The sequence below is a fragment of the Gobius niger genome (genome assembly GCF_951799975.1).
Source record: "Gobius niger genome assembly, chromosome: 12".
In the NCBI taxonomy this organism is placed as follows: Eukaryota; Metazoa; Chordata; class Actinopteri; order Gobiiformes; family Gobiidae; genus Gobius; species Gobius niger.
In genome coordinates, this window is record NC_136863.1 from 16209485 (window position 1) to 16237132 (window position 27648).

The 27648-nt window shown below is 41.2% G+C and overlaps 2 protein-coding genes across 3 annotated transcripts; both read left to right on the plus strand.

Moving 5' to 3' along the window:
* The first annotated feature begins 7056 nt into the window (after window positions 1-7056).
* Window positions 7057-7827, plus strand: steep1 (STING1 ER exit protein 1). Its single transcript, XM_079568081.1, has one exon. The coding sequence runs from the start codon at window positions 7146-7148 to the stop codon at window positions 7821-7823; it is 678 nt and encodes a 225-aa protein (XP_079424207.1). The 5' UTR covers window positions 7057-7145; the 3' UTR covers window positions 7824-7827.
* Window positions 7828-8837: 1010 nt separating this feature from the next.
* Window positions 8838-26688, plus strand: nup93 (nucleoporin 93). 2 transcript variants are annotated; one of them, XM_079567747.1, is made up of 22 exons: window positions 8838-9015; window positions 9501-9689; window positions 9862-9979; window positions 16787-16849; window positions 17829-17957; window positions 19708-19782; window positions 20368-20460; window positions 20593-20732; window positions 20830-20962; window positions 21078-21235; window positions 21450-21615; window positions 22218-22311; window positions 24070-24261; window positions 24336-24462; window positions 24563-24635; window positions 24734-24778; window positions 25166-25282; window positions 25362-25480; window positions 25562-25679; window positions 25754-25837; window positions 26147-26275; window positions 26375-26688. In XM_079567747.1, the coding sequence occupies exons 2-22, from the start codon at window positions 9511-9513 to the stop codon at window positions 26483-26485; spliced, it is 2463 nt and encodes an 820-aa protein (XP_079423873.1). In that variant the 5' UTR covers window positions 8838-9015; window positions 9501-9510; the 3' UTR covers window positions 26486-26688. The 2 variants fall into 2 exon arrangements, with proteins under 2 accessions (XP_079423873.1, XP_079423874.1); XM_079567748.1 differs by lacking the exons at window positions 8838-9015; window positions 9501-9689; window positions 9862-9979 and adding an exon at window positions 12946-13286.
* The last annotated feature ends 960 nt before the right edge of the window (window positions 26689-27648 follow it).

The following is a 27648-nucleotide window of genomic DNA, read 5'->3' on the forward strand; positions in this document are numbered from 1 at the left end:
TTGAGTGTGAATCTATAGTCTGCCAGCTCTGCAACCCAGCGGTGACCCGTGGCGTTGAGTTTTGCCGACTTGGTAACGTAAGTGAGTGGGTTATTGTCACTGTAGACTGTGAAGTGTGGCGCGTGGAACAGGTAGTCACGGAAACGCTCTGTGATGGCCCATTTCAGTGCGAGGAATTCCAGTTTTCCTGAGTGCAGCTTGTAGTTCTTCTCTGCAGGCGTCAGGGTTCTGGATCCGTAGCCAATCACTCTCAGTGCGCCATCTTGTCGCTGGTACAGCACAGCACCGAGCCCTTGCTCTGAGGCGTCAACATGGAGAATGAAAGGCTGCTCGAGGTCTGGATATGCCATAACAGGTGGATTTGTAAGTTGGTTCACAAGCGTCTCTAAAACTACTCTGTGTATTTCTGTCCACTGAACCGGAGAGGAGGGTGGGAGCTGAGCACCTGAATGTTTTGTCCCCTTTTTGTGGCAGTGTTTTGGCTCACCTTTGGGCTTTGCCAGCAGCTCATACAGTGGCTTTGCAGTCCTGGAGAAGTCCTGGATGTAAGCTCTGTAGTAGCTCAAGAATCCCAGGAGCTTCCTCACCTCTCTCACTGTAGCTGGGGTCTGGTACGTGAGCGCCTTTACTGCCTCCACCTCTCTTGGGTTCATCCTGTATCCTTCTGCAGAGATCACACGACCAACATACGTTACTTGTGGCTTAAACAACTCACATTTTTCGGCTCTCAGCTTCATCCCACAGGCTCTCTGTCGCCGCAGGACTTGTCTGACGTTTTCCACATGTTGGTCAAATGTGCGGCTGAAAACAAGGACATCATCCAGATAGGGCACACAGACTTCGTCCCGCAGATCTCCCAGGCATCCCTCCATGTGGCGTTGAAAAGCAGCCGGGGCATTTGAGAGGCCAAATGGGATCCTGGTCCACTCATAGAGTCCCCATGGTGTAATAAAGGCTGTGTATGGTCTGCTCTTCTCGCTCATGAAGCCTTGGTGGTATGCTTTGCCCTGGTCCAGGACGGTGAACCAGGAGTTTCCACCCAAGTTTTCCAGGATTTCTTGGATCCTGGGGATGGGATGACGGTCTGGCCAGGTCTTCTCATTCAGCAGCCTGTAATCGATGCATAACCGGAGAGTGCCGTCCTTTTTCCTGACGCAGACTACCGGTGAAGAGTAAGAGGAATAGGACTTTTGAACCCAACCTCTACTCAACAAATCCTGAATGTGAGCCTTGACTTCCTGATACAGGTGTCGGGGTATGGCATTGTATGTTCTCTGGACAGGAACAGAGTCTTTCAAATTAATGTCCATTTGCAAACCAGTGACACAACCAGCATCCCACTCATCTCTGGCAAACACGTCACCCTCCTCCACCAGCATCTGACGAACTCTGTGCTGCTGCTCTGCCGAGAGGTGACTCAGATCTACAGGCGGGACCCAGGGCTCCCTCTGTGGTGCTTGACTGGGCTGCTCCAGTGAGGATGTGGCACTGCCCTCTGGTGACTTGGGCTCTAGTGGATAAACAGCATCAACACTGTGTAACCAGCCAAGCGTTGTGCGGCCACAAAGAGTAATATCACAGTCTGTTGTGTTTTCAACAGTTACCTTAATCCTCGTATTCTCTTGATGTTGAATGAGCTGCTCTCTTACTTTGAGTCCTGTGGGCCACGGTGTCTCCGGGTTAGGCTCCAACACGACGTGAGTTCCACAGAGCAAACCTTGCTGTAGGTAGTTGCATTGCACTTGGATGGCGTTCCTCTTTGGGACAGTAACTGGCATTCTTCCCAGACGAGCAATGTGGGGGTTGTTTTCAGGTGACGGCTTCTGTAAAACAGTTAGAACAGCCCTCGCAGTTTCCTGACCCACATCAAGTGCTGAACAAAATCTCCTTACCATGTGACCAGAAGGAAAACAGCTTCCAAGACCCTCATTTGCCAAAGCCAGCTCCTCAATTACATTAAATCCAATAATAGGACGTTCCAGATCTGTAGAGGCGACTAAGATAGGAACAACTACTGGTTCATCACTCATCCCAGCAACAGCATCTTGTGACAGTGCAAACTTCACTTCAATCCAGCCCTGGTATGGAATCTTTGTCCCATTTGCTGCGGACAGATCCAGCCCTCCTTCTTCCAGTAACTCTTCTACAGGCCTCACAGTAACATGGGGTAAGTGTCTCTGCTTCCACTCATCTCCAATAATGGACACTTGTGAGCCAGTGTCCCACAGCACTTTGGTGTCAACATTGTTCATTGTGGCTCGAACAAGGCACCTCCTCCCCACCAGCTTAGCAGTTTGATGTTGTTTACCAGTGAGGGGCGCTGTGGTGCAGAATATGTCTGTGTTCTTACCAAGATGTACGCTGGTTTCGATCTTGTTGGTGGAGGCTGTGGTGTTCCTAGGCGCTCTGCGGCAACCAACGGCCCAGTGGTCTATGCTCCCACACTTGTAGCAGTGGTCGCATTTCCCCCCTGGATTGGTCCGCTGGCACTGGTGACACTGCCGGTTGGGGCGTGTCCTTGGCGGTGGTCTGTTGTAGCTGTGGCTGGCTTGTCCCCATGGTGGTGATTGTCCGGGTGGCTGGTGCAGGCTTGACAGCTGAGTGGTGAGATTCTGAATGGCTTCACAGATTGCTTTGTTCCCCTGGTCTACTTTCTCCATCAATGTGTCACGTTTTTCAAACTTTTGCTTTTTATAACTGGTAGAGTTACTGTCATAACTGCTGCTCTCTGAATCAGTGAAATGTGAATCATTACTCACCGCTAACACCTTGGCTCTGGATTTGCTTGACAGCTTGCCCTTCCTCTCCATCTCCAGGTTATAGGCGGCGGTCATTTTCTCCAGCAGAACTTCATCAGTTATTCTTGGATTTTGCAAATATGGCTTTAAGTCAATACGGATGGTGTCATCTTGAAGTCCGGTAAGTATGGTTTGCAAAAACTGATTTTGGATGAGCTCTGGGCTGTACTTCAAGCCAGTGTCTGCTCTTTCTGAAGCAAAGAGTATCTGTTGCCTCAAGTCCATAGCTCGAACTAGAAACTGGACTGGAGTCTCTCCGTGATCTTGTGCATCACGAGTTAAGGAGTGGTACAGCTCATTAGCATCTTTTTCAACAAAATGAGTCCGCAATATTTGTTTCAGAGCTTTCAATGACAAATCATCTCTACTTTCCAGATAACTTCGCAGTTTTGTTCCTGGAATAATAGCTTGAAGGACTGCATCAATAATTTCGCATTCATCATATCCCTTCTTTAATGCTTTTGTAATTTGTCTTTCTAGACTTGCATATCCCAGCTTATCCGTTTGATTATGTTCACCAATTTGTCCATTAATTTTAAAGTCTTTTCTATACATTGGGTGAACAACAGTTTGAGTTCTTTCAGTCAAATTATTAACGGCAGTAAGCGTGGTGGCAGAGGTGCGTGGTCTTACCACAGGTTCCGTGTTGCTGGGCGCAGTACCAGCTGTGTCCGCCAGAGGGCGGCGTGGCGACGTGGGACCAGACGTAGACAGCGTTTTTCTCAGCTCATCAATTCTGTCATTTATTTTCAATAACAATGACATTCCTCCATCTTCAAGCGACGTGACATCCTCACACTCCAAATGCTGCAGAATTAGCCTTCTCAATTTGCGAGGTGAGTTTTTATCTTCATCTTCAACATTTATTTCAAGTGTAGTGCATATTTTAAGAAGTTCCGAAGCAGGTAAGGCAATTAGCTTTCCCTCGATTTCTTCCAGCATATTTTCCCATTCAGACACTTGTTCGTTAAAGTCTGGCATGGTTGGAAAGTCTTTTACCTTGGATTTGATCGTGACTTGCGGTGGGTTGTGTCGTCTTCCTTGACCTCGCTTCCGTTAGCATTAGCTCCGTGATAGCTTTGTGTTGGCGTCTCTCGTAGCGTATTCCACTCACGAATATAGTCCACACACGCGCTCCGGAGCCACAATCCACGGTAGCGATCCAGGTCATCCACAAACTTAATCCGACCGGGCAGAAACACCAAGATTTTGTTGCCCCCTCGAAATCACCAGGGAGAATCAGTTGGCTTTTCAAAGTTTATTTCGAGCTCAAATATTTACAGAAAAGAAAAGGTAAACATAGGTCCCCTGTGAATAAAGAATAAAATAGTTTAGCGTACTATGGATTAAGTTAAAATGGATAAACAGATAAAACGACACTTACACGTCCCAGATGTAACAAGGCTTAGGCCACGGCCCGACTACTGCGCCACAGCTTCTGCCCTGAGGCTGTGGGCCTAGCTCTTTTAAACTAGCATAAAGCGGTCACGTGATGGATGCGCTTCCGGTTTCAATTAATAAAAAGACAGTGTTTAATTTAGCGAAAAGATGAATAAATACTGTTATTTACAGTGAACCATTTACCAACAATAAGAAAGCGCTTAAATACTTTGTCGAAAATGGGCGAGCAACATTGACCTAAGACTTAATAGTGACGATGTGACATTGTGTCATCAATGTGTTTTATTGCTGTATTTATGAAGTCTTGTTCCCCAGCCTACATCATTAACCATCACATGCTCTAATCTGTAGGCTGCTGCCCTTGCTGTCCATCCGGATGCAGCAAGTGCGCCTCTGGCTGTGTGTGCAAAGGGAAGACTTGTGACACCAGCTGTTGTCAATGAATTCGCATCAGAATGCCCTAACATAATGGAACTGTAACTTGCATCAGGTTTTGGTACAATAAATAAAGCTGCCTTTTAAAAATGTGGCTGCCGCTTTTTTTATATAGTTTTTCTTAATTCAAAACACCTGGCACAGGTGGGTAATCAGTTTAAAGTGAAGGGTGACTGGTTGGCCTGCGTACAGTAGTCATTCCGCCAAATAGCTGGAGCAGTGTTTATTTTATTTTTTATTCACTTATTAAAATGGTAACCGCCTATGTTGTACCCATCAGTGTTAATTTCGTCGATTAAAATATTTAGTCTTAGTTTTAGTCAGTGATATTTTTGCCGACTAAAACTAAATTAAAAGTTTTTCATGAGACTAAAACTAAAATGGCCAGATATTTTAGTCGACTAAATTAAAATGAAAGAGAATCAGCTTAACTTCTATTGACACTCTAAAAGAGCATATCATGTAAATTCTCTGCCAAAGGAACAGCTCTGAGCTTTGTACATGTGGGAGCAGCTCCATGAAGCAGAGGAACAAGATTAAATATGATTATAATGAATATTATAAATGTAAAGTCGACTAAATTTACTTGCAATTTTAGTCGACTAAAGCTGGACTAAAATTGAATCACATTTTTTGTCAAGACTTAAAAATATGTCAAAATGAACACTGGTACCCATTGGATCTACATGTCTTGTAGATAATGAAAAATTGGTACTTTGATTTGCACATTAATTTAGGAACCGGAATGACGTGACATGATTGCACTACAAGGGGGCCTTCAAAACAAGTTAAATTGATATTTGAAAGAAAACATATTTGCTAAAATGTACAACTGAAAACCAGTATTTAGCCTACAGACATTGCTAGTATAGGCTACTTCTAAAGCTGAGGGCATATCTACATCGGTTTATGCCTCACACTCCTTGGAAATGCCCATAGAAATATCAAAATCACTGAACTGAAATTTTAACAGTAAAAAAATAAAGGTGGATAAAGATAGAAGTGTTGGATTATAATTTATTTAACAAAAGCTTCAAAGTCAACTGGATTATTAAATGTAGCCTATAGGGAACTTTCCCCCTGATATTATTTTCATGAATGTGGGAGGAACTAAATTTATTCTCAAATGCAATTATTCTGTTGATAAACACTGGCAAGCTTTCACAGACAAGCATTCTTAGCATGGACTTAAGCGTTTAATTTTCCACCCCACAGATGTATCTGGAATAATCAAGATATTAAGTTTAAACATAAATCACTTTCATTCAAAGGTGGTTCGATTTTAGAATCGTTCTTGTAATGCAACAAACCAATTTATTTATTTTTGAAAAGGCGGGACAATACATATTAATGAACATTTTTACAAATGTAAATATGCCAGATTATAGCCTTAGGCTAATTTCCATCTGCAGACCCCCTGGCAGGTTGATGTTACACACGAGTTAGTAAAAACATACAGAGACACTATATACAAACTATATACAGACTATGTACAGACAGGAATGAGAACAGTGATCACATGTTAAAAAAAATAACAATAACAAGAGTGGACAACAGATGAGAATATAGAAAATAGTAAATGCATCGACTGTATTGCACAAACCTCAATAATGCACATGCCCTGACAGACCTGATATTGCACTGACCCATATTGCACCATTCTGTATTACACTGATAATTGTATCTCTTGAATGAAAATGGTATGATGAATTTCTCCAAAAATAAGAACATAAATTATTTTAAATGCCAAAGATGTACTTTGTACTGACATATTTTTACACAATATGTAAATCCAATCCCGTTGCTGTCAATTGTTGTCGTCTTACCATATCTTACCACTTTTTTTTATCTTATTAATTTTAATATTCTTTATGCATGCCCCTAAAGCCGTATAGTTTAAAGTTGTATAGCTTATTTTTATCTAAACTCTGCGTTATATGTTTTTATGTTTAATGTTGCACGTCTCACCGAGAAAAAATTCCTAGTTTGTGAACCTGTTTACAAACAATGGCAATAAAAAAGATTCTGATTCTGATCGAAAAATGGATAGGGATGTGAAATTATACAGCTTTATATTTTAATTGGAAAGTATCACCTACATAAAATGAAAAGGGCAGACAAAAAAAACTGTAATGCTTTTCTTGCAGACATTAACCTATTTCTACCATTAATTCAATACAAAATAAAAAGGCAGGTTAAACAATGTCACAGAAAAGTATAATCTACACCTGGCTCCTCTCAATAATATTTTTTGGTGTGGGTGTTGCTAGAATAACATACTCCTTAATATTGTAAATTATAATTATTGACGATGTGTAAGGTGAGGTCCTATCTATGGGTCACATGTATTATCCTAACTTTTGATCATGCGGAACCTTGGACATTGGACTGTTGCCTGCCGGGCTGATTTTAATAGCGCACACCGGAAACGCAAGTATAGCTCATCTGCTGTTTGTTTGTTCACTCGTTTGAGCCATCGTACAAGTGTTCCAAGTCTTATTTCGTTTTACCATGCCAAAAGTCGTGTCTAGGAGCGTAGTGTGCTCTGACACCAGGGACAGAGAGGAATATGACGACGGAGAGAAGCCCCTACACGTCTACTACTGCCTGTGCGGACAAATGGTGCTGGTGTTGGACTGTCAGCTCGAGAAGTTGCCCATGAGGCCCAAGGATAAAGCCAGAGTCATAGACGCGGCTAAACACGCGCACAAGTTTTGCAACGTGGAAGTGGACGAGACTGCCTACGTTAAAAGAGACGCGGGGATCGAGAGGCAGTACAGGAAGAAGTGCGGCAAGTGCGGTTTGCTGCTTTTCTATCAGCACCAGGACAAAAACACCACGGCCACCTTCATCGTAGACGGCGCCGTCGTTAAGTTTGGCCAAGGCTTCGGAAACACCAGCGTCTACAGCCAGAAGCAACCGGAGGCGCCCAAGAAGGTCCGTGTGATGATGACCAAGAGAACCAAGGACATGGGGAAGTTCAGCTCCGTCACAGTGTCCACCATCGACGAGGAAGAGGAGGAAATTGAAGCCAGGGAAGTCGCAGACTCGTACGCTCAAAACGCCAAAGTGATCGAAAAACAGCTGGAGAGAAAGGGCATGAGTAAAAGGAGGCTACAGGAACTGGCTGAGCTGGAGGCCAAGAAGGCGAAGATGAAGGGGACCCTCATTGATAACCAGTTTAAGTGAAGAGAGACTTTCTTATGGGCATGCAAACTATCTTCTGCTGAACACCCTGGAGTTCACACAGAAGTCAATTTGTGGACATACCGTGGACTTTTATACAATCTGTTGATATTTTCTGCCATTAAATGTTATTTTGTGCTAACTAAAGATGTTTTGGTGTGCTGTTTTTTTTAGGTATAGGTTTCGTTTATTTCCACTCATACTAGTTTGTTTAAATATATGTCATGTTTGTGTTTAGTAGCTGCACAGAAATTCTAGCGGAAAGTGCCTTTGTTAGAAACATGTATTACTGTAAGCTCTCGATTGTTCATGAATCTTCCATAGTAAAACAGTAATAGTTTCTACAATTGTCAATTGATTAACGCTTTGAATTATCAGGCCTTTTTGCCCTTGTGTCATGTGAGACTCTGTGTTTTGTCGTTTATTACATAACAAATTGCTCTCTAAGCAGTTGTCTTCACTTAAAACAGCTGCACAAAACCACAAAGCTGCCATTCACTTTTTCTTTTTAATAAATATCTATTAGGGATTTGTGCAGCTGTAACTGTTGAGATGGAAGTGAACAGGCTGACAGTGTCATCACTTGTACTTTAATATTTTTTTCATGGATCATAGTGTTTATTTTCCAACCTTAGTCAGGAAAATAAAAGCTTTATGCACACTTCACATCTATTATTTAATATTATAGGCCAGTAATTTCATAGGATCTAGAAGACTTTACCAATGGGGTTATACTTTCTGTACTAAAGGGTACTTGCATCCAAATGTTATGCAAAAAAAATTGGAATGGAAATGGAAAGAATAATACCATTGGGAAACCTGTGAAATATTTATCAAAATACTGTAAACTTTTATTTTGTAATAAAAAAGAAATACTGGAGTTGTATATGCAGCTTTCCATTATTGAAGTTGGGTATATACGTAGATGTCCTCCCTTCCGCACGACGGAGCTGTTGTATTGTTTTCTCAGAATTGTAGCCGAAGAAGAAGAAGCCCTGTCACGAGGTGTGATTCGTCCAATCACCGTAGAGCGGAGAAGTGCCGGGGCAAACAACATTTTTTAGTGAAAATGCGTTTTCTTTTCTTATAAAACTAAGAAAGGGAACTTTGTTATTATTTTTGAATAATTAAAGATACAACAAGCGCTTGGATTCTCGCATAACTGTCAGCTTTACGCCATTTTCGAAGACTGAAGGTAAGCATGCAACTTAGCCTGCTAGCATGTGCGTGTAGTTGGTAATTGCATATGGGTAATTGAATTAGCGTTAGCGGTTTTATGTTGGGATCAAGCAAAACTAGTTAAAAGAAAATGACACAAATAATCTCTTTGAACAGCATCATTGAGTGAGTTGAGTGAGAGTCATGTGGGCTCTACAGCAGGGCGCGCAATTAGACAGTCTATGGTGTTTAAGCAGGAGAAACCTGTGGTCAAGAGTCATAGCCAGTAGCTACCCACCATCAAGTCCTATCAATGTATTCCATAGTTTTTTTAGACATTGTTTGCAGTGATAACAGGACGTAGGCATCATATACACAGATTAAAACAACTGGGAATATTTTTGCTACCGATTTTGAGCTTTAATGTCTATATCTAACATGACCCTGTAGTCACAAGTGTGAGATCCTCTCTGTTACTGATTAGTTTGTAATATTCCTGGGATTTATTAACCATACTTGTAGGTGTGAAGTGATGGACGCAGAGGGCTTTGGGGAGCTGCTGCAGCAAGCAGAGCAGCTGGCCGCCGAGACTGAGGCGGTGTCAGAGCTGCCTCATGTCGAGAGAAACCTGCAGGAGATCCAGCAGGCTGGAGAGAGGCTGCGTTCACGCACCCTCACGCGCACATCGCAAGACGCTGCCGATGTCAAAGCGTAAGTATAGAACAGTGAATCATATGAAACTCCCCTGGGATATATTTTACACATGATAAAAGCAAAATAAAACGCAGACAATTCATTATTTTAACACCATTGCCCTCTAGTGGATTAAAAGCTAAAGTAAACTTCATAGTATAGTTTTGAGTTGTTGTTGTTTTGCTTCCAGATCAATCCTCCTGGGCTCTAGAGGTTTGGATATATTTCACATTTCTCAAAGACTTGAGACCTTGAGTGCTGCTACAACCTTTGAACCCCTGGAACCAGTTAAAGATACTGACATTCAGGTATGAGTTTGCTTGTTTACTTTTTTAAAGTTCTGTTCAATACTTTATCATGGGCGTCCTGGCCACGAACACAGCAAGTTTAGCCATTAACAAGCAGTACAAATACACAATGTCATGTTCACCTCAAAACCAGTGACAAGTTACGACATCGATTGTAAATGTCACTGAATTGATCTACATAGTGTTGCTCTTAAACTGGGGCATTTATATTTGTATGTTCGCCCTAATACAGAATTGGGATTAATTCAACTGCAACAATTCCCTTTTTGGCATTATAAAGAAGTGCATTTTCTGAAATTACAGCCTATTCCTGAGTTTGATTCCCATGCACAGTGGGACCTTTCTGTGTGTAGCTTTCATGTTCTCGCTTTGAGCCACTTTCCTTTGCCACACAAAACACATACATAAGATCCTCTGGGGCCAGTACTCTTTTGTTAAAGAAAAAAAAGCTCCATAAGGTTTTGTGTTTCATAAGTGTATTACTTAGTTAAAATTTCAGAGTTCACTTTTTGTGTATTCAAAATCTTACTCCGTCTTATCAAACTAGGGCTGGAACAAAATATCGGATCAGATCGCTGCACCTTTTGCTGCAATACCAAGTAATCAATACTTTATCAAGTATCACAGTACTTACTTACAGTACAATGCTTGTGTTTGGAGGCATTTATATCCTGCTCTCCTTTGTTGTTCCAGTAACTGCACTTTGTTACATTTTGTTTTAGTGCGCTTTTCAATCTTAGCACTTAAAACTTTGGATAAATAATTTTAAAAAATTAAAAAACTTTGGACACATGTTTTTTTTTACACATTTTAAGCTAAACAAACTCATCATAATTACTTACTGTGTCGCAATACATATTGATTAGGCCCCTGAGTGTTGTGATACGTATCCGGTAGTGACAAAAGTGTATCGTCCCAGCCCTACAGAGCAGAGCCAAGCTCAATTATTTTTAAGTACAAGAGATATATGTTCTATCATTCATTTTGTCGTCTTAGCCGTTTTCCTTTTTGGTGCCATGTCCCCTTCATCCATTTACATTACGCTGCTTTTTGTTAGCCAGATACATGCCTGGGTCAGCCAGGGTCTAAGCTGAAAGAGCACTTAGTGTTTCAATGGGGTTTTGTGCAAATGAAATACTTCCTGCTCTTGGTTGTTAGAAGACACAGTTCTTATTCTGGGAAGAGCGAAGGCATACTTTACCACACTTTACATCGTGGAAAGCTTTAAAAATCAATATAACATTTGTGAGTTTGTAGAAGCCTTTGACAGATCTTTAATATGATACTTTATACATCCTTTGCATTCATCATGGATGGGAATTTGTGTCATTTATTTTCACATGTAGAATTTTTCACGAGAATGTAACTTTCACATAGGGCTGGGCGATATAGGGAAAAAAATAATCACTATTATATTCCTCATATTGATCGATCTCGATTTTTTTTAAATTCGATTTTATTTTTTCATTATAAATTAAATACATCTTGCTGATTTATAAAATTAGACATCTTTTATTCAAATCTCAGCTCAAACAAAAACAAATGCTTTCATCAAGTCTCATTTAACTCACAAAAGTCTTCCATTGTCTCGTCTAAACTCCCAAACTAGGTACTGTTTGTGCCAAAAAAATAACAGTTGTCGATTATAAAGTCCCTTGACGATTATTGAGATTGACCAAAGCAGAGATTGCGATTCCGAGTAATTGCCCAGCCCTACTTTCACTGCAGTCATTTCCATAGAACCACACTTTGAGGCTTCTTCAATACACTGCAAAGTACATGGAGCAGTTTGTTTCAAATCTGACATTTGAAAAAAACAGACATCTGACAATCTGATATTGACCATTGGTAGATTATTAGGTATTGGGGGTTATTGCAGTTAGTGTGTGTTTTTTTTGTTGCTGATTTACTTCATCCAAGTATAGGGCCCTGTCTATATTGCTATATATTAATCTAATCAGCATGAAAAATGTAGCAATAGCAACCCTTCTGAGTAAATAAATTATTAACAAAATGTATTTGTTAAACGTGTAGTGGGAGAAAAACCCAGCAGTGTAGGCAGAGATCACATGGCAGTATGGTTAGGACTAGGAGAACAAGGAAAGCAGCGCTGGCAGAAAATGGCGACTGGCTTCAGTTTTCTGACTCTGCCCTTGTCACACAAGAAAACCGAGGCGAGAGAGCCTCGGTTTTCTTTACTCTGTCTTCCCTCCCAATGTCTGCTCTCCCCGATTCTATGCACTTGCTTCCTTAAATTTTCATGGCATGCATTCAGCGGACGAAGTCCAGAGCATCTGCAATGCAAGACAGCGCTTATGTGAGGGATGCTGAAAAGTAAAATGTGCCTGACCATTTCTACTGTATGTGGGTTGCAGCCAATTGCTGACTCTGCTGAGTTTTTGTCCACGATCTTATGAATGAGTGTATAGCGTAAAGCTGTCTGCACGTGGAGTGCTTTCTCATGCGTGTCTGCTGTGGTGGATTACATGCTCTAGTAGCTGCAGAGTAGAAGCTATAGCAGTTTATGAATGGGTGTGTGCAGAGTGGATAAAAATGTATGTAATGGCATGTGTAAAAGCTCGGCTTGTGTGAACTGTGGCAGTCAGTGAGCATATAGGAAGGCCCTCCCCGATCTCCTAAACCCCCTCATTAACTAAACATGACCCTTAAGAGCATGATTAGCCTCATTTCAAGACAGGATGTCGGAAGCCATCAACTGAGGGTTGAAAAATCCATTACTATAATTGCATTGAGCTGAGGGAGGGAAGAGAGAAAAGGATGCACGAACGGATAAAAAGGGAGGAAAATGAGTGGGAATGAGGGAGGGAGGGAGGGAGGGAGGGAGGGAGAGGGTTGTCAGAGATGCTGCGATCAAGTGAAGGAGAGCGAGGCAGGCTGCAGCATGAAGTCTTGGGAAGAGGGGTATCACATGATCGCAGGAAGTAACAAGCTATATGAAGCCATAGTGCCTTCTCACGGATCCCCCCTGTGTCTGGCTGCTTAGTTGGTACAACCCTCTGACAATAAAACCACCTCCGGATACTCTTGATGTGGCACTTTTACTCAGTTCTCAGCTTGTGAACAAGAGTCAGTAGTGCACTTTGGAGTGATAAACCCATTATGGGGGAACAACCTCAGTGATCAGCCCACTGCAGCTTTGGCACGGTCATGAACCAAGGTGCACAGGCACTGGAGGCTTTCGTGTCTCCGATGCTTTGTTATTGGCAACAAAATGAAAAATCGCAATTTTCTCATCCTCGTCACATCCTGACTTTTGTCTCCTGGCCTGGAGGCTGACAGCTTTAGTGTGAGTATTACCTGCTTCCTCATGCACATGTATGATATCAATAAAACAAGAGCAAATATTTATCTTTATTTTTGTGTTTCATACAATATTCATAAATGTGTGATAGTGGTGTCCCTGCATTGAATGTCAAATGTATGTGCACTGAATGAATACATAAGAGAGTTAATTTATAGTCATGTATATGTTCCACTAATTCTTTATGGTGATTTGTATAATTATTGGCGCTGTATAGGGTGGGGTTGCTGTCACAATCCCACTGGTTGGGAGGTAGTCGGTTCATTGTGTCAAGGCAAATAAGGACAGAAAGCCGCCTCAGTCTCATGATGAGCTTTCAGAATGTCATTTTTTTCCGTAATGCTCCATTTTAGCATAATTTTCCCCCATTTGGAGCTGCTTTCATATGTACTGTAATAAGTAATGGATGTACGTGAAATAAAACTCAAGTTTGATTTATTGCGTTTATCTGACCGTGACCTGAGAACACAGTGGTAATCACATGAACTTGTATGTGCGCATTCATACGCTTTGTTTGCGTGATGCTTTTTTCCAGACTGTTGTTTTTGTGCCCTTTATGTTGACTGTTGGATAAGCACACAGCATTTTAAGGTGGTCATCCTCGTTTTGTTTTGTTTATCATGTCATTTTGTCAAAAGCGCAGCATTATTTTTCTACAAATAAGTGGATCTTGTTGCAAGATTTGACAACCCTAAAATGTAGTTGACTATGAATGCCACATTATCAAATTTTGTTTCGATATGAAGAAAAATTTGATTATTATATGCCACAATTATTGGTACGGACATTAGCAATGTAACAATATCTAAACCGTAGTATTCACCTCACTGTAGTCAGATAGTTATTACCGTATCATAGCGAGACTATAGTATGTTGTCGCGCTTCAGTGCAATCACCAGTTCATATTCTTTAAGGATTAGGATTGAAATAACTGGGGTTTTCATGTTGGCCTCCCTGAAATGGCGCAAAAGTGCACAGTCTATGTAGTTCCCTCTGCTTTTCTGCTGCGTCAAATGAATGCATTTAGAAAAAAGACCTTTCATCGTGACTGTCCACAATATCATCATGTTCTGTACTGTATGTACTGTATGTCGTGATAACTTAAAGATCATTTATTTCACCAAATGATTTCAAGTCCTATTTCATTGGAAAAAAAGAACAATTAAAAAAACTGAAAAGAACTGGCATCTATAGTCGCAAGTATTGATTGATCCTAACATTCATGGCATCTGGATAATTGCTCATCGCCGTAAAGCTACAGCAGAGAATGTTATTTTTTTCAAGTTGCCTATCTGAAATGAGAAGGACACGGCTTAGGGCTATAGTGGATGCCGGAAAAAATAACTAAATGGGAACTAAGTGAGAAAAAAAACATTATTTGACCACTAATGCACAGTCTAGAAAATATTGACCGAGCAGATGCAGTTAAAAATTGCATTTATGTTCCCTTCTCTTATGCAGCAAAGTGTTGTCCTGAGCTCCTCTGTTAAGGCTGGATAAATATAGACCTATTCTGAGATTCTTCTGAGGGGAAAGTAGGATAGAGGGAAAAAGCGAGTAGGCAGACCACAAACGCAAGGGTCTGCAGAGACGATTATTTTAATGCTTGTAATCTTACACCTGGTACAGTGTAGTTGTGCGCACTGCAAAATAATTTCAAAAATCTTTGTTGCTTGGGTTTAATCGCTTTGCATTGAATGGTTATAAAGATATGTCTAAACCTTCTACAAAGTGGAAAAAAAACAAAACGTGACAAACAGGGTGATTTTATCTGTGTAGTTCTATTCACAGACAGAGGCTCGTCATTCTTTCACTCCATCTATGGCTGGGTACCGTAAAACAATATCAGTGTGGCAGCGGGAAAAAAACATAAAGAGGGTGGACTTTTTTTTTTGCATGTTACAATGTTGTCCTCTCATTAAAATCAGACAGTATGCGGAGCTGTATTTCCAGCTGCTACCACATCTTTTTGGATCTTCACCAGCGAGGCGGCAGCTCCCAAAAAACTCAAACCCCAAACAGTTCCTTTTGAGGCCCTACGTGTCCAGGAAATGCTTTCCTAACCCCTCGATCTCTGGTCAAGCTTAATCCTCTCATCGTGGAGTGAAAAAATGCTCGTCATTCGCTTCACCACCACCACTTGCCCCTTTTTTTTTCTATTTGTTCTCTTTATTGAAATGGCTGCACAGCAAAGGGGAGCAAGAAGAGGGTGTGTGGGAGGAGTTTATAAAGCGTTATGATGTTTTTGACAGTATTACCAAATGCCTGAAAAATTTAAGGTGCTGGTTTGAGGGGGGGGGGGGGGGGGGGGGGAATCTTCAATGCCAAGTTTGATGATGCCTGGTGGGTCTGGAGACGGCACTAAAAAAAAGAGCTCAGATAAATGATAAGCAATTAAAAGTATAATTTTTTAGGAATAAGTGAACATTATCGGTAACGTAAACAAAGCGTTAATGGAATAGTTTTTCCATACTGAAATATGTTCTTCTTACCTTAGCTTAGACGAGTTGATTCGTACCTGTCTGGTCTTTGTGGGTGCACTCAGTCACGCAAATGTTTTTAGCATTTAGGTTAGGTTAGGTTAATTTATTTGTACCCGTGGGTAAATTCGTTTTGCAATTCTGAGAACTAGTCGACACATTAAAACACATTATACAAAGATAAAACATCACACATATAAAATATAAAACTTGTAAGTGCTCCACATACTAACAGGATGTGCCTTTGGTACAAAAACAACTGAAGTTTAAGCCACTTGACAGTAACAAAGATAAAAAAAACCCGTGTCAGGGGCAATTTGATCCCGACTTGTTCATAAAGGAAAGGGCAGCGGGAACAAAGCTTTTCTTAAAACGGTTTGTGTGGCTCATTGGCATCAAAAAACGACGCCCAGACGGAAGCAATCGAAACTCTGAGTGCAAAGGATGCTCTGAGTCTTTTGCGATGCTTCGTGCCATCCTCTCTAACTGTCTATCATGCAGAAAGTCCAAACTCCCAGCAAAGGTATTGCTCCAAACTGGGGTGAAGTTAGAAGCGACCGAGCTGTTCACGTTTCCCCAATTTAAACACAGTTACATGAAACGGTGCATGATCCAAGTCGAGTTACATAAAATTAAACATGTCGATTTTCGAAGCGGATAAAAAGGGGCACTATATTGTGATAATAACACCTGGAGTGCTTCGACATCCGCTCTGTAATATCATCAAAGTAAAAACGGTGGCCTATTCCTTAAAGGTACTGGTATAAAAAAGCAGGCCCATTCCTACTTCGCTTCCGACATCAAGCGCTCACGAGGCACTCACTCATAAGGTATTAATGATAGGAAAGGAAAAGTGGAAGGTAACTGAGTTTAATAAATGTATTTTGAATCCCCTGTTAATGATTAAAAGAAAAGTACATTTCAGGTTTTAACACCAGTACATGTCGACCTGTCCTACACTTTATCTGTAATCACATACCATAACATTTCCTTTGTTCTCTACAGGGCTTCTTGAAGAATGAAAGGGATAACGCCCTCCTGTCAGCCATCGAAGAGTCACGTCGCAGGGTCAGTACACATCTTGGAAAGCCTTTGACGTATAGTGCAGTGTTTCGCGGCAATCAACTATTGGTCTCCGCATGAAACAATATTAAAACGGACAATTTGGCAATCGTAAAAGGGATAGCCGTTCATTGTTAAAAGACCAAGGGCTGGAGCAAAGCATCACTTTCGACAAACGCCAGTGTTAGGAAATTTTGAAGTTCAACATTTATCACATTTTTAGAGTACTTTAACTGTAAAAATGTTAAAGTAATAACATTTTCCAAAATCATTCGAGGGCCAAAGATTCTATGCTGGAGGGCTGGATCTGGACCCTGGGCCTGACGTTGGCTACCCCTGGTTTAGGGAATGCTTTGAAAATGACTTCCCTGATGTGCTGATCTAATGGGACTTGTGTTTAATTAGCTGCTGTTCATATTAACACTCCCTGAGAAGTAAAGAATCACCTCGTATGGTGCTGGCAGATTGTGTGGCACCGGCATCAGAGGGCATATGAAATGGTTTTAATTTTGTAGTTGTTGCTCGAGGGAGATCCACTTTTGAGTGTGAATACTGTCTTTATGAACTAAAGTTAAGAGCACAGTACTTGAGAGTACACCATTTGTTGCTACTTTTTGTTGTCTAGAATTAGAAATGGTTCACTTTAAACTGTAAAGGTGCTCAGCCATGTGACCAAGTCAACCCAGTAAAAGTACTCTGTGCTCCCTGAGCTGGGTGTCAGAAGGATTTAATTATCTTGTGATCCCATTATCTTATTTCCAGTCTCTGTGGAGGGTTAAATTAGACCCACATGTGCCCCAGTGGGTTTGTACAAATGAGACGCTGCTTAAATCAGTGTTTGAGATGAGGAAGTTTAAAGTGTGCATGCTGCATGTAACGTCTTAAACACGTGTGTAATACTTCAGTATACCAAAGCTGGAGTGTGTCTCTCTGTAAATGAAAATCTAATTTGAGACAGTGACAGTGTGACCTCTATCAACTGCAGACGTTCCTATTGGCGGAGGAGTACCACCGGGAGTCCATGCTGGTGCAGTGGGAGCAGGTGAAGCAGAGAGTCCTACACACACTCCTCGGAGAAGGGGAAGATGCTCTGGACTTCAGTCAGGATGTAGAGGTACACAGACCAGCTGCTGCATGTTTGTGTTTGTCAAAAAACAAACTGTAAACCAGCTGACCTTCCAAAAATCTGTGTTACAGTATGTCATAACGTTTATGTTAAAACACATTGGGCCAATCAAAACATTATTATTCCCTTTTTCCATCCAAAAGAATCTTTTACTAACAATTCATTGATTGTTCCAACAGCAAAAACAAATAAACATTAATATATAATAATATGTAATATAATTGCACATTTGCCAACTCTCCCGATTAACGTGGGAGACTCACGATTTTTAACTCTGCTCCCGGTCAGTCATTTCTCCCGCTAAACTCCCAATTTTACAGTGAAGGAAACAAGTATGATGGTGGGGGAAATATTTGCATGAACCGGCAACCCTGGCCTGGAGAAGAATTGCCTCTGTCATTGCGCGGTTTACGTAGCTATTCATTTAGACTCACATGAACAGTCCAACAGGACAGCACACTCGCGCTCACACTGGGGAGGAAGAGACGGGTATCATGCATTCATCGTTTGTTTTTGTACTTCAGAGACATAATAATTTATGGAATATCAAAGAAACAATATTTTCCTTCATCAATGACATGGCAAGAAACATGTATTATATGCACAACATTCCTAGGGCCGATACACAGATGACAAAAACCTCCCCATTTTTCACAACCCCATTGTTGGCAAGTGTGTATTTGTCATAAATGGTATGAATGAAGAATAGCTAATAACCAATTATCTGAAAAAGCAGACGTACACACATCCACATGTGCTGTGTGGATCTGGAGAAAGCGTCCGACCATGTCCCTCGTGGTGCCCTGTGGGGTGGTGCTCCTGGAGTGTGGGATCCGGGGCCCTTTGCTAAGGGCTGTCCGTCCCTGAGTCCCCTGACCAGAGTCCTTGCCACAAGTGGAGGAGTCCAAGTATCTCTGGGTCGTGTTCACGTGTGAAAGAACTGACGGAGCGTGAGATCGATAGACGGCTCGGTGCGGCGTCAGCAGTGATCGGACTGTTGTGGTGAAGAGGGAGCTGAGTCGGGGACCTATGGTCATGAGATCTGGGTAATGACCGAAAGGACAGGATCACGGATACAAGCAGCCACCCTGCAAAGTTTCCTTTACAGGGTGGCTGGGCGCAGAGAGAGCTCAGTCACCAGCCCTGAGTAGAGCCATTGCTCCTTCACGTCGAGCAGAGAAGCTGATGTGGCTCGGACATCTGCTTCAGATGCCTCCTGGTCGTCTCCCTCTGGAGGTGTTCTGAGCATGTCCCATTCGGAGGAGGCCACCGGGACCCAGAACACACTTGAGGGACTATGTCCCTGAGCTGGCATGGGAACCCCTTTGGATCCCTGCATAATAGCTGGAGGAAGTTTGCGTGGTTTGCAAAGTCTGGGCATCTCTACTCAGACCGCTGCCTTTACGACCCGCTCCGGATAAAACAGAAGAAAATGTATGGATGGACTTTTATCACTTTACCCCCAATAAATCAGACCTATTTTCTGCTGTTAATATTATTACAAACTTTTATTTTATATCCGCTGCTGAAAATAAATCTCAAACAATTTTGTTTTCAAAATGAGCAAGAAATGTTTAATTTTAGATGTGTCAGTACTATTTTTAAATCCTCTCCAAGTCATGAAAGTCTTTCTCCTGTTTTGAGAATATTCCAGAAATCATTTGTCAAAATACTTTTGTGACCATGTTTCCTCTTTGCAGTTAATTGATTTTTGTCTTATCCTCTCTGCCTTTGACAGCCCAGTTTTGTGAGTGAAGTCTCAGCTCCAGGAAGAAGTGCTTTAGACAGTACAGAAGTGGCCTATGGACGACAGGTAACAATTTTCTCAATATGTGGTTTTTTAAAGGTAGAAGTTAGTTAAATCAAAAATATGACACTCTCTTTTTATGTTTTGTTGTTAATGTGGCCATTATTCCAAACATTTTCATTGTATCAGTGTAAATGTACAGGTTTTATTTAAAATAGCTTTTCATTTATAAGGTGGGTGCAGCTCATCATTGTTTCTGTGCCCATTACGGCTCTCTAATGGGGTCACACAATAAAGCAGGAAGTGACAGATCAAACATATTGATTGGTCAGCGCAAATCAGGGCACATAGGGTATTTTCTCTGTGCTCTGTCCCCGCCCTCACCATCTCGTCTGACCTTCTCCGTTTGCTAGTTTGTTTCTAAACTGCTCGTGAGTCAAAGCCTTTCCCAACCATGTGCCGCCACATTGCCTGTGGTGTCATTTGTCTGGTGTTTGTAATCTTCTTTGATGATCTTTGGAACATTTTTATACTTTTTGTAATATTTTTGGTTGTGAACCACTTTGCTCGATGGACATAGAAGCTTTGCATTGTAAAGCTGAGGTCTGGATTACATATTATGAATGAAGAGTTTGAATCCTATTGTTACAGATATACATTTTCAATGAGAAGATTGTTAATGGCCACATACAGCCAAATCTGGGAGACCTGTGTGCTGCTGTTGCAGAAACTCTTGATGACAAGGTAAGGTGCTTAGACTAATAGTTACAGCACCTTGTTCATAAATCTGTCTTAACATTGGTACAATAGGAGATTACTCTGTACAGTTCATGTTTCATTTAATTGGCTGTTCTGAACGATGTCTGTGTTTGTCAGAATGTGTCAGACCTCTGGTCCATGGTGAAACAGATGACTGATGTGTTGCTCGTTCCTGCCAAAGATACCCTTAAAAGCCGAACTTCTGTTGAAATGCAGTTGGCTTTTGTCAGAAAGGCACTGAGCTTTTTGGAGAACAGGTAATTTGCAATATTTGTATAATTATATTTCATTGAAGCATTCAGCTTTGATTATCTTTTTGTGTGTATTTCCATGGTTGACGTTTTTCATTTCCAGCTACAAAAACTACACCATGGTGACAGTTTATGGAAACCTCCATCAAGCCCAACTGGGAGGAGTGCCTGGAACATACCAGCTTGTCCGCAGTTTTCTCAATATCAAGCTGCCAGGGCCGCTGCCCGGCATGCAGGTATATCAGTCATTTTCACTGGTGCCAGCTACTGAGAATAGCATTGTTAAATGGTTTATTTTCTTATACAGTATAAATGGACTGACTCAAATGGGTGAATCCCACTGTTTTGCAGGATGGAGAGATCGAGGGCCATCCCGTCTGGGCTGTTATATATTACTGTTTGCGCTGTGGGGACCTGAACGCGGCCATGCAGGTGGTGAACAGAGTGCAGCATCAGCTCGGAGATTTCAAGTCCTGGTTTCAGGAATACATGCACAGCCCTGACAAGCGGTATGAGCAAGTCTTCTTTCTTCCACTCAAAATCTAAAAGAAAATCGAAGAAAAGTGTAAATAGTTCATAGTCCAGTGTCTGCATCCATGTATATGAATGAGAGTGTGAATGGGTGAGTGGTTCCTTGATGTAAAGTGCTCTGGGTAAAGTTGAGACCATTTACCATTTACCATAGTCCTTTTAAACATTTACTAAAAATGTATTCCTTTTTAGGCTTTCACCAGCATCAGAAAACAAACTTCGCCTTCACTATCGCAGAGGGCTGAGGAACAGTGCTGATCCGTACAAGAGAGCAGTCTACTGCCTCATTGGAAAATGTGACATCAATGACAACCATGGAGAGGTGGCTGACAAAACAGAAGACTATCTCTGGCTGAAGGTGCACCTGGAATTATTATCATTATAACAGAATTGACAATAGTTTTTATAGCTATGTTTTTTATTATGATTACTGCACAAAATGAGAATAATGAAACATTCAGTAACTGCCTTGAATATTATGCTAGCTATATACCCATATGTTATTACTTAACCATTCTTTCGACACAGTATGCTCTTCTAAATTTAAGCAAAAACATAATCCGTTTTCTGCATCGAGACATGTCAAACAAGGATAAAATGGAGCTAAATTTGGAATGAATAATGAATGAATAAAACTCGATGCGTCACTGGTTCAGATGGCAGGGCAGGTCGTCTTAAAACTGTCAGGTCAGGAATGTGATGTGTGTTTGATACAAAAGTATTGGTTTGATGGATTGGGGGAACGAACCAAAACAGTTTCCGGAACAGTATCATAGTATCTACTATTATTTCTAATATTTCAACCCTCTATCCTCAAAGATTGGCGCCATCCAATATTGCATTAACAGTAATTTGCATTGTATTGTGCAACCGTGGTTTTATTTCTAGTTTTTTTTTATCTTGTCCGAGCTGAGCTAAGAAGCTTCGTTTACTAATGTGCGGCTGTGGTTTTCCCAACAGTTGAACCAAGTGTGTTTTGATGACGACGGCAGCAGCTCTCCCCAGGACCGTCTCACTCTCCCACAGTTGCAAAAACAGCTACTTGAAGACTATGGTACGATAATGATGTATAATTTGTAATATTCACAAATAAGATGGTCTCTTTGTCTTATATGACTATTTAAAACCACACTGCCTAACATTTCATTCAATAAATACAATAGAATATAATAATACAGTTTATTGGTGAAAATTCTTTTTAAAAAATGTGTCTTTACTGTGAGTGGGCTTGACTCTCCTCTGACCTGGCTTTTAACTGGGGGAGTGGGACGTCACCAGCTTGTCTCCATGTTAACGCCTTCCTTTGGTGACACGTAGCCACATGAGGTTTAAATACATTAGGTCTGTTTTGTTCTTATTATTATTTATTTACAATCCTCAGCAAGAATGACATTGTGTCTGACTGATCATTAGGAGCATGTTTGGCATCGCTGGAATCTTCCATTATTTTTTGAGTTTTACAGTGTAGTTGATCTTGTGACATAGAAACGTAAACTGAACTGAACTGTTCTGCAGTGTGGCTTTAAAGACGACAACTAACAATGTACGAGACTTTGGCATGTAAACACAGGGAGCCTCGTGTAGCACAGATTTAGACCGCACACTTGTCCCCTGGGTGCTGCCTGCTCTATTGGCTCGTTCCTGCTCGGTTCAGATAAGGCCGCACTCTTGTGTCAGCCGTGTGTTCGCCCGTTCCGCCTCTCACTCTGCTCAGTTTGAAGCACAGCCGGCAGCCTCTTTCCCCTGCTCTCCATCGCCCCGCTCCCTCTCTCGCTGCCTGGCACACCGCTCCTTGTTGTCCTCCATCTTGCTTCACAGCAGGACACAAAGCCCGGAGCTTCTCTTCATTTCTCTCACATACCGTCGGTCTTTGCCAACTTGGTCTGGGCTGGTCTCTGTGTCCTTGTCAGTTGCCCTGTATATTTCTATTCCTCCATTCTCTGTGTACCTTATCTTTTATCCCTTGCTCTGCACCCTGTTTTTGTTCATTTTAACATACTGTTCTGTGCATTTGTCCTTCCTGATTTCTTGTTTGCACACTGCTGCAGCCTCCACACTCCCACACTCTTATCTCTCCTCCTCCATCCTTTCTCCTCATCACCCTCTCCCTCTCTTCGCTAGTACGCTCCTGCTTTTTGAACTAAAGTGCTGTGAGTCTGAGATAAGCCTCTAAAATGGCTGACATGGTCCACCCTGTTCTATTCCACACACTTTTTAGCCAGCAAGAGGATTAGGAATTATAATTAAAAAAGTAAAGTTGATGACTAAGTACCTGCACTACACAAAATGTTTCCTTTTACATGCTGGTGGTTGCTATAGTAACTGAAAAGTTGTACTGCGTTCATGTAGTCCTCAGGTGCTCGTCTATCCGAGATGTGACATCGTAGTTTCCCCTTGGTTTGTGTTCATATGCTTTTTGAGGTTTTGTGTTGGCTTTCTCAAAAGTAAACCAAAGTTTTTTTTTATCTTTAGCTGGCGTTTTAGCACTTGCCTTTTAGTGTTACTGAATAAATGTTGGGTATTTTTCACACAGTTGTCCCTCCAAGGACAGTAGCTCACTATTAATTAATGAAAGAAGCAATGTTTAGCCACAAAGGCCACATTTGAAGGATAAATAAATAGGGATGAATCGGCCTATTTTTCTGTTGTCTCCCTTGAGCAGGTGACATTATGTGGGACATCTTGCTGTGTGTTTTTGCCAGAGGTCTTTTTTTCTTGTATGAGAGTTTTCCAAGTTTCTGAGAACCACATGAGCGCTCCGTTATTGCTGTTGCGTTAATAAAGTTATTTGCACTTGTGTTTTGTGCCACAGGAGAATCTCATTTCTCTGCGAGCCAGCAGCCCTTCCTGTATTTCCAGGTGTTATTTCTGACAGCTCAGTTTGAGGCAGCTGTGGCATTCTTGTTTCGTGTCGAGAAATTACGCAGCCACGCTGTCCATGTGGCTCTGGTTCTTTACGAGCTTCGGCTGCTGCTAAAGGCAGCTGGCCAAAGTGCCCAGCTCTGTAAGTCCCACACTTCAAGTTTGCAAAAAGAAGAATTTGGTGACAATGATAACTAATATTCTGATCATTTGCAGTGAGTCAGGAACCTGGGGATCCCCTGATGGTGCGCAGACTTAACTTCATTCGCCTGCTCATGCTTTACACTCGCAAGTTTGAATCCACTGACCCACGAGAAGCCCTGCAATACTTTTACTTCTTACGGTAACAAAATCAGGTTTTTCTGCGACTTATATCAGTTTGTACAGAAAATAATGGTGCAACATTCACTGCATGCATTGCTTTCTATTATGTCTTTGGCCAGCAACGAGAAGGACAGCCAAGGAGAAAACATGTTTATGCGTTGTGTTAGCGAACTCGTTATTGAGAGCCGTGAGGTGAGTGATACCATTATACTCAAGCACATTGATAAAACTACGGCCATTACACTTTGATTTATTACTGTTGTATTTTATATTTGTATTTCATGTTGCAGTTTGACATGCTGCTGGGGAGGTTAGAGAAGGATGGCAGTAGGAAGGTAGGTCTTTATCTTTGCTTTCAAACATAACCTTCAACACCATTCAGCTGTGGCTTCTCATTATGCCCTTTTTTTTTATTACCCATCCATTTTAACCTCGATTCTGTGCCTATTCCTTGCATCCTTATTCTATGACATGTTTTTGAAGTGGATATGACTGCCCATTTCATCAAAACATAGTTAACACATAAGCATTCTACACTTTAAGTTCTACTCTTTATGAGTTGAATTCTCCCGTTTTCGAACATAAGAATTTCTATTTTTCAACACAGCAGGTATTGTCCCATCAATCTCAATTAGAAACTATGGAAACCTGTTATATGTACTCTAAATTCATTGTGCTGCAGACCTTCTAGTGGGTTCTCTCCTTTTTGTCATATTGCACAGCCTGGAGTCATAGATAAGTTTGCTGGAGACACCAGAGCCATCATCAGTAAAGTGGCGCTTGAGGCTGAGAATAAAGGCTTGTTCGAGGAGGCGGTCAAACTTTATGAACTGGCCAAAGTAAGTTACGCTCAGATAAAGTAGTGCTTAAATGTTGCTTTGTCACTGAGGATTGCAAATGCTCTTTTTGTCTGTGTAGAATCCAGACAAGGTGTTGGAGTTGATGAACAGACTGTTGAGTCCAGTGATTGCACAGGTCGGCGCTCCTCAGTCCAACAAGGAGAGGCTCAAGAACACAGCTGTGGCTATCGCAGAGCGGTAATGAAACGACACAGGAGAGGCAATAAATTGAAATAATTTGAAGAACTTTTGAACGTGATCTTTTATCTTTTCACCCAGGTATCGCTCCCAGGGTATATCTGGCGAGAAGTCTGTGGATAGTACTTTCTATCTGCTCCTGGACTTGATGACCTTCTTTGACGACTACCATGCAGGACACATTGACAGAGCCTATGATGTGGGTTTAAAAAGAATGTTCTGAATATGCACGAAGAAAGAGCAGAAATTAAAAGCAGAATGCGCTATTTTTAGGTGATGGAGCGTTTGAAGCTTCTGCCTCTCAGTCAGGACAGTGTGGAGGAGAGAGTGGCTGCGTTCAGGAACTTCAGTGACGAGGTACATTATAAAATAACACTTGAACATGGGGCTGCACAATATGGGGAATAAAAATCGATAACTATCTATATTGCGACATTGTAGTATTTTATGAAATTGTTCTAACACAGCATTTTTGGAAAAATAATTGTGTCAAACTAAAACTAAATTATGAAAACTGAACTTTTGCATAAGTCATTGCAATAGTTTTGTGTCTTCTTGCGATATTGATATTGCGTCACTTAATACTGTGATGACGATATATTGTGCTTCCCTATTAAGACAAGAAAAGAATATGAATTTTTACTGAAATGTATTTTTTTTTATCAGGTGCGCCATAACTTATCAGAAGTGCTGCTGGCCACTATGAACATTTTGTTTACCCAATACAAGCGGCTGAAGGGTGCGCCGGCCGGGACACCAGGGAGATCTCAAAGGACCATAGATGACAGAGATGCAGTAAGAACATTTGTTATTACAGTGTTGTGTAAAGTAAAAAATAAGATCATTGAATGTGACCTATTTGTCTGTACTCACCAAGCTTGACTTATTTGACAGCAACTGCGCAGCCAGGCCCGAGCGTTGATCACCTTTGCTGGGATGATCCCTTACAACATGGCAGGGGACACCAATGCCAGGCTGGTGCAGATGGAATTACTGATGAACTGAGAGACACAAAGACCATTGTTTTTTTTTATATTTTTGTGTTCATTTACAGTTTGACATAATCCACACCTCCCGTCTACCCCCATCCACCTTTTGTTATGTCCGATTTTGCTTTTCCATGTTTGCATCATTTGGAATAAACGTTTCTTTTTTTTTCAGTTTGTGTTCTCGGTTTTCATATTTTGCTTTTTATTCATTTATTTTAGTTGTAAAAAAAAAAAAACATTGTCCGTTTTTCATGTTTTGGTAGTAAGTCTTGAGACTACGTTTTATGATCTTGTTCTATTATTATCTGAGCACCATCAGCTTTTATGATTTGGCATTGATATGTAGTAAAGGCAGGCTATTGAGATGCCATGCTTTGGGTCACATCAATCAGGGGGCTCCAACCTTATGAGCTACTTTTTTGTAACAAAATGGCAGCCAGCTACTTATGCTTTGATTTAGGTGTTTGCCCAGGAGAGACCACCGAAGTGGATTATTTCACAATTTATTATTTTACTTTATACTTCACTACCAGACCAGTATAGTGTGTGTATATACAGTGCATCCAGAAAGTATTCACACCCCTTCACTTTCTCCACATTCTACATTTTGTTATGTTAAAGCATTATTCAAAAATGTGCAAAACTTTATTTAAAAACAAAAAAAAAGGTAACTTTGCCATTACGGGGTATTGTGTGTGGATGAGAAAAAAATATTTTAGTATCCATTTTGGAATAAGGTAACATAACAAAATGTGGAAAAAGTGAAGGGGTGTGAATACTTGCCAGATGTGCTGTAAAATGCTTGCAAATTGTGGTCAGCATATTCAAAACAGAAAATCCCAATCAAGTGCAAGATGCAATGTAGAAAGCCATTGGAGAGCTGGGGATATGGATCTTATCAACCAAATGTAGCGACAAAAAATACTTTAGTATGAGCGACATTGCAGTTTAAATTGTACTTTCACACAATTACTTCTAACCTCTGTCCACATTATTTAATTTTGATTAGGTAATAAATGCAGCTTGTATTACAGTCATTTATAATCCCTTGTATTATAGTCCTTTATAATTGCGCATTTTGTTTCTTGACACATTGAGGAAATGCAAAAACCATCACCAGCCCCCTCTTGTAAATCTTAAATGTGTCCCCCTGTAAGTCCTTAAGCATGGCCTGAGAGC

Coding starts and splice junctions, on each gene's coding strand:
- nup93 (XM_079567747.1), top strand. CDS start 9,511: ATGGACGCAGAGGGCTTTGGGGAGCTGCTGCAGCAAGCAGAGCAGCTG. Junction 17,958..19,707: donor ACTTCAGTCAGGATGTAGAG/GTACACAGACCA, acceptor TGCCTTTGACAG/CCCAGTTTTGTGAGTGAAGT. Junction 24,779..25,165: donor AGAAGGATGGCAGTAGGAAG/GTAGGTCTTTAT, acceptor CATATTGCACAG/CCTGGAGTCATAGATAAGTT.
- steep1 (XM_079568081.1), top strand. CDS start 7,146: ATGCCAAAAGTCGTGTCTAGGAGCGTAGTGTGCTCTGACACCAGGGAC.